This window comes from Culicoides brevitarsis, chromosome 2, assembly GCF_036172545.1.
Source record: "Culicoides brevitarsis isolate CSIRO-B50_1 chromosome 2, AGI_CSIRO_Cbre_v1, whole genome shotgun sequence".
In the NCBI taxonomy this organism is placed as follows: domain Eukaryota; kingdom Metazoa; phylum Arthropoda; class Insecta; order Diptera; family Ceratopogonidae; genus Culicoides; species Culicoides brevitarsis.
In genome coordinates, this window is record NC_087086.1 from 16,027,465 (window position 1) to 16,042,686 (window position 15,222).

General features: G+C 33.0%; 4 protein-coding genes across 6 annotated transcripts; 2 read left to right on the top strand and 2 right to left on the bottom strand.

The window, feature by feature from the left end:
- Window positions 1-1,903: 1,903 nt before the first annotated feature.
- Window positions 1,904-4,043, bottom strand: LOC134832340 (glucose-6-phosphate isomerase). The gene is made up of 2 exons (XM_063846329.1): window positions 3,830-4,043; window positions 1,904-3,656 (listed from the first exon to the last, which is right to left on the bottom strand). Exons 1-2 carry the CDS (start codon window positions 3,958-3,960, stop codon window positions 2,117-2,119), a joined length of 1,671 nt encoding a protein of 556 aa, XP_063702399.1. The 5' UTR covers window positions 3,961-4,043; the 3' UTR covers window positions 1,904-2,116.
- Window positions 4,044-4,225: 182 nt separating this feature from the next.
- Window positions 4,226-9,787, top strand: LOC134832343 (proton-coupled amino acid transporter-like protein CG1139). Of its 2 annotated transcripts, none has more exons than XM_063846335.1 (3): window positions 4,226-4,649; window positions 7,154-8,217; window positions 8,784-9,787. In XM_063846335.1, exons 2-3 carry the CDS (start codon window positions 7,163-7,165, stop codon window positions 9,208-9,210), a joined length of 1,482 nt encoding a protein of 493 aa, XP_063702405.1. In that variant the 5' UTR covers window positions 4,226-4,649; window positions 7,154-7,162; the 3' UTR covers window positions 9,211-9,787. The 2 variants fall into 2 exon arrangements, with proteins under 2 accessions (XP_063702405.1, XP_063702404.1); XM_063846334.1 differs by lacking the exon at window positions 4,226-4,649 and adding an exon at window positions 6,143-6,265.
- An 830-nt stretch (window positions 9,788-10,617) lies between these two features.
- Window positions 10,618-12,316, bottom strand: LOC134832344 (protein fuzzy). Its single transcript, XM_063846336.1, has 2 exons — window positions 12,165-12,316; window positions 10,618-12,101 (listed from the first exon to the last, which is right to left on the bottom strand). The coding sequence occupies exons 1-2, from the start codon at window positions 12,240-12,242 to the stop codon at window positions 10,959-10,961; spliced, it is 1,221 nt and encodes a 406-aa protein (XP_063702406.1). The 5' UTR covers window positions 12,243-12,316; the 3' UTR covers window positions 10,618-10,958.
- Window positions 12,317-12,393: 77 nt separating this feature from the next.
- Window positions 12,394-13,742, top strand: LOC134832347 (inhibitor of growth protein 4). 2 transcript variants are annotated; one of them, XM_063846339.1, is made up of 4 exons: window positions 12,394-12,542; window positions 12,619-13,160; window positions 13,335-13,487; window positions 13,546-13,742. In XM_063846339.1, exons 1-4 carry the CDS (start codon window positions 12,506-12,508, stop codon window positions 13,645-13,647), a joined length of 834 nt encoding a protein of 277 aa, XP_063702409.1. In that variant the 5' UTR covers window positions 12,394-12,505; the 3' UTR covers window positions 13,648-13,742. The 2 variants fall into 2 exon arrangements, with proteins under 2 accessions (XP_063702409.1, XP_063702410.1); XM_063846340.1 differs by having other exon boundaries at window positions 12,619-13,124.
- Window positions 13,743-15,222: the final 1,480 nt, after the last annotated feature.

Consider the following 15,222-nt stretch of genomic DNA (forward strand, 5'->3'; position numbering starts at 1 on the left):
CTCGATTTTTGAAGAAATAAAAAAAAACGGTTTTATCATATGAGGAGCAAAAACCGTTGTTTTTTTCTCACGTCAAGTTTCAACCAACTTTTGATGGGTTTCAAAGCTAAAATTGAATAAATATTCATTCTGAAGAAGATTTCCATGCATATCTCTTCGATTTTTAAAAAAATAAAAAAAACAACGGTTTTATCATATGAAGAGCAAAAACCGTTGTTTTTTTCTCACGTCAAGTTTCAACCAACTTTTGATGGGTTTCAAAGCTAAAATTGAATAAATATTCATTCTAAAGATGATTTCCATCAAATTCTCCTTGATTTTTGAAGAAATAAAAAAAACAACGGTTTTATCATATGAGGAGCAAAAACCGTTGTTTTTTTCTCACGTCAAGTTTCAACCAACTTTTGATGGGTTTCAAAGCTAAAATTGAATAAATATTCATTCTGAAGATGATTTCCATTCAAATCTCCTCGATTTTGGAAGAAATAAAAAAAACAACGGTTTTATCATATGAGGAGCAAAAACCGTTGTTTTTTTCTCACGTCAAGTTTCAACCAACTTTTGATGGGTTTCAAAGCTAAAATTGAATAAATATTCATTCTGAAGATGATTTCCATGCATATCTCTTCGATTTTTAAAAAAATAAAAAAAACAACGGTTTTATCATATGAGGAGCAAAAACCGTTGTTTTTTTCTCACGTCAAGTTTCAACCAACTTTTGATGGGTTTCAAAGCTAAAATTGAATAAATATTCATTCTGAAGATGATTTCCATGCATATCTGGTCGATTTTTGAAGAAATAAAAAAAACAACGATTTTATCATATGAGGAGCAAAAACCGTTGTTTTTTTCTCACGTCAAGTTTCAACCAACTTTTGATGGGTTTCAAAGCTAAAATTGAATAAATATTCATTCTGAAGATGATATTCATGCATATCTCTTCGATTTTTGAAAAAATTTTTTTCATATGAGGAGCAAAAATCGTTGTTTTTTTCTCACGTCAAGTTTCAACCAACTTTTGATGGGTTTCAAAGCTAAAATTGAATAAATATTCATTCTGAAGATGATTTCCATTCATATCTCTTCGATTTTTGAAGAAATAAAAAAAAACAACGGTTTTATCATATGAGGAGCAAAAACCGTTTTTTTTTCTCACGTCAAGTTTCAACCAACTTTTGATCGATTTCAAAACTAAAATTGAATAAATATTCATTCTGAAGATGATTTCCATGCATATCTCTTCGATTTTTAAAAAAATAAAAAAAACAACGGTTTTATCATATGAGGAGCAAAAACCGTTGTTTTTTTCTCACGTCAAGTTTCAACCAACTTTTGATGGGTTTCAAAGCTAAAATTGAATAAATATTCATTCTGAAGATGATTTCCATGCATATCTCTTCGATTTTTGAAGAAATAAAAAAAACAACGGTTTTATCATATGAGGAGCAAAAACCGTTGTTTTTTTCTCACGTCAAGTTTCAACCAACTTTTGATGGGTTTCAAAGCTAAAATTGAATAAATATTCATTCTGAAGATGATTTCCATGCATATCTCTTCGATTTTTAAAAAAATTTTTCGAAAAGTTTCAACCAACTTTTGATGGGTTTCAAAGCTAAAATTGAATAAATATTCATTCTAAAGATGATTTCCATCAAATTCTCCTTGATTTTTGAAAAATCAACGGTTTTATCATATGAGGAGCAAAAACCGTTGTTTTTTTCTCACGTCAAGTTTCAACCAACTTTTGATGGGTTTCAAAGCTAAAATTGAATAAATATTCATTCTGAAGATGATTTCCATGCATATCTCTTCGATTTTTAAAAAAATAAAAAAATCCGAGTTGCCTGGTCTCAGTATTGAACCTACCTCAATATTTCAATTGATTAAATTAAAAGTCTCGCCGTTCAATTGAACTCAAATTGAAGACTAACAACAACTTTATTGATCTTTTGTGTAGTGATCTGTTTTAACAAAAATTTTAACGATACATTTTTTTTTTTTTTGGTAGATTTTCAAAGCGTGAATCTAAAAGCTTCTCTACTGACTAAGTTTTTAAGAATTTTTCTCCTGTTTCATCATCATCATTGCCTCTCGTGTGTCAAAAACATTCAAACATTTACCAATTTTCCTTGAGGAAATTGATCAAGCCATTTGTGGAGGAATCGTGTGAGCTGACTTTATCCTTGTTGGCAAGCTCCGGCTCGATAGCTTTGGCAAGTTGCTTGCCCAATTCGACGCCCCACTGATCGAACGAGTTAATGTCCCAAATGATGCCCTGCGTGAAGATCTTGTGTTCGTACATGGCGATGAGGGCACCCAAGGCAAATGGCGTCACTTTCTTCACGACAATCGAATTGGTGGGACGATTTCCGAGGAAAACTTTGTGTGGCAAGAGTTTGGCGAGTTTGTCTCCCGTAACGCCGGCCTTTTCCAGCTCCGCCTTGGCTTGTGCCTCGGTTTTGCCCGCCATGAGAGCTTCCGTTTGCGCCAAGAAGTTGGCGAGCAAAATTTTGTGATGCACACCGCCGGCAATGGGATTGTGGGTGTTAGCGGGCGCAATAAAGTCGCATGGAATGAGCAAGGTGCCCTGATGGATGAGCTGATAAAATGCATGTTGACCATTGGTGCCAGGCTCGCCCCATACGATAGGTCCCGTGCCATAACTGACACGTTCGCTGCCCTTCGTGACGTACTTTCCGTTACTTTCCATGTCGCCTTGCTGGAAATACGCGGCGAAACGGTGCAAATATTGGTCGTAGGGCAGCAACGCGTGCGTTTCGCAGCCATAGAAATTCGTGTACCAGATTCCCATGAGGGCGAGAATAACGGGAGCGTTTTGGGCAAGGGGCGCCGTACGGAAATGGTTGTCCATGAAGTGAGCGCCTTCCAAAAGTTTCTCGAAATTCTCGTAGCCGACCGATAAGCAGATCGAAAGCCCAATTGCGGACCACAAGGAGTAACGTCCTCCAACCCAGTCCCAGAATCCGAACATATTCTTCGAATCGATACCGAATGCCTCGACTAATGGCTTCGCCGTTGACAACGCAACGAAATGTTTCGCCACCGCAGACTGATCTTTCGCCTGTTCCAACAGCCAGTTCTTCGCGGAGGTCGCATTCGTGATAGTTTCCTGCGTCGTGAACGTCTTCGATGCGATAATGAACAACGTTGTTTCGGCATTCACTTTTTTCAGGACTTCAGCCAAGTGCGTGCCATCGATATTCGACACGAAATGTACACCGAGTCCCTTGGAGTAGATTTTCAAGGCTTCCGTTACCATCAACGGACCAAGATCGGAGCCTCCGATACCGATATTGACGACATCCGTGATTTTTTTGCCCGTGTAACCCTTCCATTCGCCCGAAATTACTTGGTTGCTGAACTCCTTCATGTGCGCCAAGACAGCATTCACTTCGGGCATGACATCCTTGCCATCGACCATGACGGGCTTGTTGGAGCGATTACGCAAAGCGGTGTGCAAAACGGCACGATCTTCGGTAATATTGATGTGTTGACCGCTGAACATCGCTTCACGGGCTTCCGCAAGGCCTCGCGATTCCGCAAGTTGCAACAACATCGGCCAAACTTCGTCGTTAATGCGATTCTTCGAGTAATCCAACAGGATATCGCCATCGTTGGGAGTTGACAATCTCAAGCTGTAACGAAAAAAAAAATTTCAAAGGTTACACAATGTTTCGTCATTTTACTAAAAAATGCGTTTGAGACATTCTAAACGTGACTTTTAATAAGAAAACAATTAAAATCGTCGTCACCCCTTGACCCTGATAACAAAAATGACCTCTAAAAAAGTGATTGTCGAGCCTTTCACCTGAATTTCTCGAATCGCTTTGGATCCTTGTCGAACATCTCCTTGATGTTGATTTTCGTGCCGTTGGCTTGAAAGTAGGCGAAAATCTTTTGCCAGACGGCATCCTTCGTCAATTGGGGCTTTCCCGACATTTTTCGGCAAATTAATAGAATTTTTCTCTCTCACACAGAACAGCTCACGAACGGTATCAATTCGCGACTAAAGGACAAATAGATGTCACAGCGGACTGTCAAATGGTGGAATTTTGGGTCGGCTGAAATTGATAAGACAACAGATGGCGCTACAGACACCAGGTCCACATCCGGTTTGGAGCCACCAAAGCGGATGTGCGGCAAGAATTGAAACTAATTTTGGGTCGGCTGAAAGTGATGACGCCTCTATTTGTTGATACAAAAATTTTCTCTAAATTAGATAAAAGTTCCAAATAATGCCAAAAATCAGTGAATTGACAATAAAAACCAAAAATTCGCTGTAATTTCATCGTTAGTGTCCTTTTGAGCTCGGGATTATTCAAATTTCCATCATTACGGGTTGTAACGTCTACTTGAAAATTTGTAGTGATTCATCAAAACTTGATATCAATATCGTGTCGATAAACAAAGAAGAAATTTGATGAATTGGTATTCTTGGCGTAATGGAAGACCTGACACCGTTAATTAATTTGCAAGTGAGTTAAGAATTGTGCAATTTTTCACATTTTTGGAGAATTGGACGAGACTTCAAGAAGAAGACCTTCCACAATATTGATTGGACCAAACCAGCTGGACTGCCATTTGTTGTTATAATTTCTATCATTTTTTTGAGTTTTCTTTAATTTCATGTAAGTTTTTTTTTGTTTGATTTTTTATTTTTAACGATGACGGTTGCACGATCAATTAACACCCTCATTATATGGCAATTATTATCAAGATATCGTTGCTTGGCAACATGCTAGATTTTAATGACTTGTTTTTATCACATTCACTTTTGTGCGGTACGAAAATGATGGAAAGCGCAATTAGAAGAGAAGTTTTCGGTCAATGACTTGGAAAATTGTGAGAAAAGTGTTTAAAATTTGAACAGAAATTTTAATTTTTTTTAATAGAATTAGATTTTTTGCAAAAATTTAAAATTTTTTGATAATAATTTTGAAAATTTAAAAAAAAAAACATTTTTTTTACAAAAATTCAAGATTTTTTGAGATATTTAAAAAATTTTTGAAAAAAGTAAAAATATTAAAAATTAATATTTTTTTAGATTTGAGTCTTTTTGATAAAATTTACTTTTTTTTTGAAAAAGTTTGAAACTTTTTCTTTAAAACTTTCTTTTTATAAAATTTAAAATTCAGAGAAAAATACAGTTTTGATAAAAATTCAAAAGATTTTTGACCATAATTAAAAAAAGATAAGCATTAAAAATTTAAGTTTAAAATAAAATGATAAAAAAAATAATTATAATAATTAAATTTAATTTTGTTAAAAATAAAATATTTAAAATTTAAAAAAAATATATATAAAAATTCATATTTTTTGAAAAAATTGAGAAAAAATATTTTTTAAAACAAAAATTTAGTTTTGAAAAAAATTCAGAATATTGTTCACCGCTATTACAAAAACATAAAATTAATTTAAAATTTTTAAAAAAATTAAAACGAAACAAAAATTGCTGTAAATTGATAAACTTGTTACAAAAACTTCCCTTATGAATCATCGCGTTGATTCATGAAAACTACTTTCATAATTTTTTTTTTGGTTAGAATTACTGACCTACTCCAAAACACAAAAATTTCCAATTTTTTTCATGTGTTTCCATCGTGCCTCTCAAAGTCTGGATTGTTTTTGTTTGTCTTGTGCCAACAGATTCGGATCTTCGTTAAATATTAATTCCCAGGCACGCTTTTTGTACGATTCTAATCACTCGTACATGGGTAGTTTAAAGTAGATCTGAAAAATTTTTTTCGACAGATAACGGAGTCTTTTGTCTATTGCATCAATGGAAAACTACAGCAAAGTAAAAATCAAGATAAAAGGTCAACAACCGGTTCGTGATGATGAATGAAAGCCCATAAAATTGACCTGCAAGAAGAAAAGATTCGATCTTCTGTCCCTTTCTCGTCCCTTTTTCTCATGAACTTTTGTTCTAGAAACCCGAAACAAAAATTTCCATAGATAATTCTTTTTTATTTTTTGTTGTATTTAGAACAAATAAATATGCAAGTGCGTTTCTCGGCATGACAGACTGGCATGCTTCGTCAGTCTATTACGAACCTCTGAACTAATCACATTTCCTGATCCCTCAATTAAATTTTTGTTCGATAAGAATTTTATTTATTATTGACATTTTGCAATATATTTATGTTCGACAACTTCAAAAGACGTTCTTATCATTTAATTTGTTCTAAGAATCAATTAAAACGCGACGAAAATGCTGAACATGGTGATGGCAGTCGGAGTTTTGGTAATTTTTTTTTTGTGTTTGATTCACGTTTTTTATTATCTATTTTTTGTGAAAAAGTAATAAAAGTTGTTTTTTTAATGGTCAGTTTATTGCTTACCCTTCCGATACTTTTAAGGTCATCAAGTTTATTTTTTTTTATTAATTTTAAAGAAATTAAATTAAACAAAAATTTATGAAATTTGTATAATTTTTTAAATAAAATTTAATTTAATATTTAAAATAATTAATTTAAATAACTAAATAAAATTAAATATAATTTAAAAGAAAAATTGAAAAAAAATTAATATAAAAAATCTATATGTAATTTTAAAAAAAATAAATATTTCAAATTTTTAATCAAATAAAATTAAACATTAATTTATTTGAATTAAATTAAAATAAATTTTATCTAAATTTTTTAATTAAAATAAAAAGTTAATTATATTTAAATTCAAAATTACGGAAATTAAATTTAAAAAAAAAAACACAAAAATCTCTCAATTTTAATTTAATTTTTTAAATTGAATTTTAAATTCAAAAAATAATTTTTTATTTAATTTAATTCAATAAATTAAACATTAAATAAAATAATATGAAGTTTTAATATGAAATTTGCAACCCAAATAAAATTTAAGAGTTTTCAAAAATTAAGAAGCAGAAAATTTGGAATAAACTTTGTTCAAAAAACTCTCCGAGAGGGTAAACGTGAAATTAATTGCAAAACAAACGAACCTCATAGAAATAAAAATCAACACGTAACCATATGATTTTCTCATCACAAATTCTCTCCATCATCGCTACCGTCAACAAAGCACAAAGTAGCGTAGAGACAAACAAACATTCGCAATCGTCGCTCATAAATTTCAAGTTCATTTTTTCTTATCGCCTTTTTTTCGTTTTTTTTTTTAGACAAAAAAGATGTCGACGGAACGCCAACCACTGCTCTACAACTCTGAACATTCGGACATTGAGACACCGAGTGCGGCAAATTCCGTGATAGCGCGTCCCGATTATCGCAGTTCGCCGGAAAATGTCTTGGTCGATGTGCAAAGTGAGAGTTTGTTGCTGCAAAATGACGAAAGTACCCTCACATTGGGTGCCAGCTCCGCGAATTCAGACAAATATGAGCCGTCATTGCATCGCACCTTGGAACATCCAACGTCAAATCTGGAAACGATGATCCATTTGCTGAAGGGAAATATCGGTACGGGAATTCTTGCGATGCCCGACGCCTTCAAAAATGCCGGATTGTACGTGGGGCTCTTCGGAACGATGTTAATGGGACTCATTTGTACGCATTGCATGCACATGCTGGTGAATTGCTCGCACGAATTGTGTCGTCGAGTGCAGGTGCCGTCACTAGATTTCTCCGAAGTTTGTTACACGAGCTTCAAAACGGGCCCGCCGGGAGTTCAGCGATACGCAAATACCGCGAGAAATTTGATCAATTTGTTCCTCGTTATTACGCAGCTCGGATTTTGTTGCGTTTATTTCGTGTTTGTGGCAGTAAATGTGCAGGAAGTTGTCGCGCATTATTTCTTCAAACTCGACATTCGTGTCTATCTCATCCTTATGCTGGTGCCGATGGTGTTGCTGAATCTCGTACGGAACCTGAAATATTTGACTCCCGCATCTTTGTTGGCTTCGATTCTCACAATTAGCGGATTGGCGATCACTTTTTACTACATGTTGCAAGATTTGCCGCACACAGATACCGTCAAGCCGTATGCGTCGTGGAAAACGTTGCCGTTGTACTTTGGCACGGCAATTTACGCCTTTGAAGGGATCGGAGTTGTGTTGCCGTTGGAGAATAATATGAAGAATCCGGAAGATTTTGGGGGATGGAATGGCGTTTTGAACACGGGAATGGTCATTGTGGCATGTTTGTATACGGCAGTCGGGTTCTTTGGTTACTTGAAATACGGAGATGCGGTCGAAGGAAGTATTACGCTCAACTTACCAGGCACAGATTTGTAAGTTTTTCATTGAATTTTATCAAAAAATATTAAAAAATTAAGTCAAAAGTTAAGAACTTGAATTTTTATGACTTAAACTTAAGCTCCAAAGACTTTTGTCAAAAACTTAAGACTTAAGCTTAAGTCAAAAATCAATTCGTTTTGGACTTTTTGATCAAATTTTAGAATTTTTTTTTTTTTTGAAAAACTTAAGAAAAAATCGTAAATTAAGTCAATCAATCTTAAAAATTCTTAATCCAAAAATTTTAACTTAAGAATAAAAATTTAGACTTTAAACTCAAACTTAAGTAACTTTTACTAAATATAAAAAATTTATGAATTAAGCCAATTTAATTCTAAATTCTTAAAACTCTAACTTAAGAAGTTAGAAAAACTTAAGAGATTTTTACTTAAGCTTTAGATAAAAATTGTTTAAAAAAAGCTCTTAAGTCAAAATATTTTAGATTTTTTTACTTAAAAGTTTCATTTTAAGTCTTACGATTTCTTAAGTTAGAGCTTAAGTCATAAGTTTATTAAGTTCAAGTAATTTTCAAAAAATACTCAAAAAATCTTTTTTTTTTCAGACTCGCTCAAATGGTACGCCTTGCAATGGCACTTGCCATCTTCCTTTCGTACGGTCTCCAGTTCTACGTGCCGATCAACATCATCGGTCCATGGATCCGAAACCAAATGAACACCCACCAATCGCAGGAAATTGCCGAATATCTCATGCGCGTTGGCTTAGTCATCTTTACATTCCTCCTTGCTGCGATAATTCCGAATCTCGGTGCGGTAATCTCGCTCGTGGGTGCCGTCAGTAGCAGTACACTTGCATTAATTTTCCCACCCATCATCGAAATGGTAACTTTTTATCCGAACTACGGTCGACGCAACTGGATCCTGTACAAAGACTTGCTTCTACTCGTGTTTGGCGTCGCTGGCTTCGTCTTCGGAACATACGCGAGCGTCAACCAAATTCTCAATCCAGAATCACCAGATCGTACTGAATAAATGTAACTACATGAACAGCATTAAGAGGTAAAAATAACACAAGAAACAACTAGAATTGTAAGATATAAAGAGATGACAATAATTTATTTATATACAACAAAATATATAAAAATTTACCGTAATCATTCCAAAAGCTGTCAATGTGTCTAAGAACCTTTTTAGACTTTTCGGTAAATTTTTTCTCCCAAATTTTTGGCTCAAAATAATAAACTTACTTACGCTTCCCCAGAATGTTTCTTCATTTTTTTTAAATGAAAAAAACACTTTACTTAGTTTAAGTACACGAAAAAATATCAAGTAGACAATTTTTAATGTTTAATGACAATAGTAGATCCTTGTGTTACGTTAAGACAAAAGATAATAATGAATTGCATTGAATGTGATAATACGTTATAAATTTAAGATTTAACCCTGTGCCGATAGTTTAGTTACCTTTCTTCTTCCTCCGAAGTTAGTTAAAAATAACCAAGCAAAAAATATCAAAAAATTGGAAAATGATACAATAATTAAAATTAATTAAATAAATATAATCATTATGACTTATAATTAATTATATAGATGTTTGTAAATAAATGTTCGAATCACAGTAAAATAAAATAAAAATCTCTAAGTCTCTCATATTTAATGTTAAGTTGCAATTTAAGAGACAATGTTAAGTTATGTTAAGTTTAGATCTTAAATTTATATGGAAGAATAAGGAAAAAAGTTTCACTTCAAGGGTTCATCATCACATCAATAAAAAAATAATAATTAAAAAAATTAAATTTATAATTTAAAGTAATGAGATTTTTTTATTTTTCCTTTTTTCTTAAAAAAAAAAAATAATTAAATTGCACAAAAACAAAATACCTAATTTTCAAAACTTAAATCAAATATATTTTGAAATTTAAATTAATTTTTAAATTTTATTTTTTTAATAATTAATTTATTTTAATTGATAGAAATAAATAAATTATTATTAAAATAAAATAATTAATTTTTAAAATTAAATTTTAATTAAATTAATTTTTAAAATTAAATTTTAATTAAAAATTTAAATTTAAAAAATTAAAAATTTAAATTTAATTAAAAAACAGATCTAAGATTTTTATAGATTTGAAATTATTTTTGGAATTATTTTTCTTCATAATTAAATGAATTAATAAATCGAAGAATAATAATAATATAAATAAATAATAAAGAATCAATAATAAAATATTCCTTTTTGAACTTTTGATGTGAAATATTTTTTCTTAATTTATCTGTTTAATGTTAAATAAATTTAAGTTGTATACTTCCTTCGGTAAAAACGACTTGTTGAAGCCAAAATCTATAAAAATATGTTCGATTTAAAAATTTAATTCACGTTTATTTATTTTAATAAAAATAAATTTATGGACGGTTTCATACACATTTTTGGATGTTATTAAAAAAAATATTAAAAATAAAAATTTTTTGTCTAAAAATATTATCAATCAATAAATCAAATAATCATCCCACTTTTAATTTTGAGGAATCGTGTAAAAATATAAAAAATAATAAACACAATGTGAGCCTAAAATATTCAACATTAAAATAAATAAAAAAAAAATAAAAAAAATATTTTTTTTTTCAAAAAATAAAAAAAAAAGTAATTGGAACTGCGGGGTATCGATCCCCGTACCTTTCACATGCAAAGCGAACGCGCTACCAGTGCGCCACAATCCCATGTACGTTTGAGCTGCTAAATGACAGTTTTGATGTTGTACGTGCCTGTTTGCTCCTGTTTTTCAGAATAATTGCCATTGCGTGTTATTTTTGTCTTGTAACAACTGTTCCAGCAGCTTTTTCGAAGTTCCTTGCATCACATCTGTTGCGATCGAAGCCGTATAGAGAACACACAGGACATTATCACCATCCAATACCGCATGCGATTTATGATAGTCACTACACCAAAATTGCTCGGAATTCCTAAAAGTCTCCTCTGAGTCCTGATTTTCCGTGCTTATCGCGTTAATATCAATGGCAAGAGCTTGTCTCACGGGCACGATTGCCTGATGAAAGAACGTTCGCAGGATATCCAATCGATGTCCACTTGCGGCATTTTTCGCTTGATGATTTTTCGAGATCATATACCGTCGAGTTTTCTCATTGACCAGCATGAGACCAAGGATTTTGTCATCCAGCGAGACATCTTCGGGGAAATTTCGCGGATAAATTTTCTCGGCAGCTGCTAAAAGATTAATTTCGGGACTCCAAAATTGCTGTGTGATCGATTCGAGTTCCGCATAAGGCGGTTCCGGGCCACAAAGCATGCAAATTGTGAGATGTTGCGTCAATGCGATCGCGATAAAACGATATGCGATGGTTGGTGCCTTGATCGGCAGGAAGACAGGCATCTCTCTTGGGACTGTAGTGAGCACGGAATTCAAAAAAATCAACAATTTTCGGTCAATTACGTGCAAATCGAGCCACCATCCTTCCGTGCCGCAGGCAATTTTCTGTTTTACGAGCAAACAAACGTACGGAGACTTTGTTACTTCGGCATATTCGCGCAATTTTATCGATAATTCCATATTTTCGGGCGCCAAGACGCTGTCGTTGTACATGAGCAAGTCCGTATCGACAGCTTCCATCAACGAATCGATCACGGCAAGACTTTGTTTCAAATCCCTCTTGAGGCGGTCGATGTTTTGAACGTTCCGCAGCTCCTCAACACCAACAACCAGCACCATGGCATTAAACGTGAGCTCAATTAAGTCAGCTAATACGGTGTCGGTGATGTCTCGAGCGATGCCGATCACCATAATATTGTTCTCAAACTCCTTCCACATGATCAGTCCATCGTCGAATTCTGTCGAAATGAGTTGCGCTCCTTGATTTTTGCAAAACATCGCAACTGTTGAGAGAGAAGCCACTGTTGAAAAAGGCAACTACGGAAAATATCAGGAAATTTCAGTGAAAAAATGATTTTTTAAGAAATTATCAAAACTTACACTTTCAGTATTTCCCCGTTTTTTCGAGAAAATGGGCACTCCGCTGTCGGAAACGAGACTCATTAGATGCAAAGACATCGTTTTTGACGATTTTCAGTCAACAAGGCACTAGATTCACACAGAAAACGAAAGAAAATCAGAAAAACATGAAAATTCTGAAGGTAACTCAATTTTTTCACGTGAATTAGCGTGTAACGACTTCTATTATCACTTTCGTTCGTCTCATTTGAGAGCCAAACATAAACAAAGCTGGAAAAAAAATCAATTTTCATGTAATTTTTGTACAATTTCGAGGATTTTTCACAATTTTTTAAGTGAAAATTCGTCAATAAGTGACCAAGATGACGTCGGCGTTGTATTTGGAACATTATCTGGATGGTAATTGGTTGAATTTTCGATTTTTCTTTCATAAGCATCGCGCCAATTGAAATTTCCATGATTTTTTGTCTTCAAGGTCTCGATAACCTTCCCAACGATCTAAAACGGAATTTCACACTGATGCGAGATTTGGACAAGCGAGCACAAACCCTGATGAAGGAAGTGGACGAACGAGCGGGAGAATTGTTGCATTCGATGACAGGAGCAAAGGAAAGTATCTCGGAAGAAGCTCGCAAAGACAGTATTAAAAAAATTCAGGAATTGTTCAACAAAGCGAAAACCTACGGCGATGAAAAAGTACAAATAGCCATTCAAACGTACGAACTCGTGGACAAGCACATTCGACGATTGGATTCGGATCTGGCACGATTCGAGGGCGAAATTCAGGATAAAACGCTGCAACAACGCCCGGGAAGCAAAGCGGAAGAATCCGCAGCAAAAACGACAAACAAGAAACGCGGAAGGAAGGCAAAAGAAGCGACAAAAGCGAGCGGTAAGAAAAGTAAGAAGGCTGGATCGTCAGACGACGAAGGCGGAAGAGGCGCTGCCACTGCAGGTCCCGGCAAAAAAGGCCGCTCAAAGGTAAATCAAGAAAAAGAAGGTCGTAAAGGTCAAAAGGTAATCATCATCTCATTAACATACATTTTCATCGCATGAAAAAAAATTTTTTTTTTGCATGTTCATTACTTTCATTTCATCTTTTTTCACTCTTAATGCCTTATTTGATCTTTTTTTTTAATTAAAACCACAAAAAAATCATTTTTTATTAAAAAAATCTTTTTTTTTCTTCAGAAGGGTGACGCAGAAGAAGTTTTATCCACGGGAAGTCATACGCCACACCACCCAAGTGACGTTCTCGATATGCCAGTTGACCCCAACGAGCCTACTTACTGTTTGTGTCACCAAGTCTCGTACGGCGAGATGATCGGATGTGACAATCCAGATGTAAGTTTCGATTTTTTTCACCTAAAAAAATGTTCTTACCTTATTTTCTTCATTTTAGTGCCCCATTGAATGGTTCCATTTCGCCTGTGTCGGTCTCACAACAAAACCCAAGGGGAAATGGTACTGCCCAAAATGTTCCAACGAACGGAAGAAGAAATAAAAAGACATCTTTTACTACAAATTTTAAATATTTTATTTCAATTTTTCATGAAACGCGAACTGTTTTGGTATTTTTATTTTGATAAAAAGTTCCTGATACACATTTCCATTGTTTTTTTTTTCATTCAAGAGACGCAACTTTTCTTAATTCTATATTTTTCTGGTGAATTTTATCTTTTCACACACATTTATATGGCAAACTTGAGAGACGCTCTAGTCTAATATTCACTTTTTTTACAGCACAAGACAAATTTTGGTTATTTTTAATGTTTTTTTTTGTTCAGGGGTGCGAGAAAAGGTCAACAAAATTTGACTATCTGTGCAGTAAGGGGTTCTATTTCTAATATTTTCTTCATTTTTGTCATGAAAAAATAATCTCATATTTATTTTCTTTTGTTCATTGTGACTTTGTGAGGGTTTTTGAATTACATTCAAACTTTTCAAATCACGTCGAAATTCTACAGTCCTTTAAAAATACAGTTTTTAATACTCTCTTGTCTCTTTCTTTTAACTTTTTTTTATCAAATCGAACGAATTTCTATTCTAAATCATGGAACTCTAAATATTCGTAATAATTTTTTTTTATAATTTCATATAATAATGTATTGGAATAAGATATTTTTGTTTTTTTTTTTTTGATCTTACAATTTTTCTTTTTGGTTTAGGAGTCTAAAAAATGCAAAATTTTAATCTCAAGAAACTTAATTTTAAAAGAAAGCTTGGTTTCTTAATCTTAATCAAAAAGAAAGCTTGTTTTTTACTTTTTAGAGTCATTTTTTAAAGCAACGCCTTTTTGTTTGTTTGGCTTTCAAATCAGTCAAGTATTTATGTCATGGAAGCTCTTATCGTATCTAAGAGAGAAGTTGTTATTTATTTACTTTAAAATAGGAAACATTTCTTATCAGTCGTTTTTCTACAAAAGACTCGTTCAACAAATTCCCGGTGCAAGATTTTTAACGATGTTTTGTTTGAGCAAGTTGGGACTTGGAGCAAAAAAATAGAGGTGGATTTAAGGCGTTGCTTTTTTTCGTAGGTTTTTGTTTTAAGGACTCTTAATTAATTATTTAAATTTGAATTATCATTAAAAGGTATACAAAAATAAATTATTTAATGTAAAAAAATATAAAAAATAATAATATTTAATATTTAGATTAGATGAAAGCAGTTTGTATAAATCGTTGTGTATTAAGAGGTAAAGCTTTTCTAGCACTTTTCTAGGTTTATTTTGTTTTTTATTTTTATTTTAATTCAATTCATACGTTTTTTTTGTCGCACTGTTATTGTTATCATTTTAAGTTGTAAATTTATAAAACAAATTGAAGTACGAATAATGAGACGGAAATAAAGCGAAAAACAAATTGAGTGGTAAGTATCGACGCCGAGTGATTATTTTTTTTTCGAGTATAAATGGGTCACGATAACGGGTGTTTGATAATCGCAAGGCAAGTGACCTGTAAATAAGGCGTTGCTTCATTTTTTGATTATTGATTCCTTGATTTTGTACTTTAAAAATTTTAGGTTTTTTCAAATTCTTCGAAGCAATTTTCAAAATAAAATTTTTAAAAATTTGCTTTGA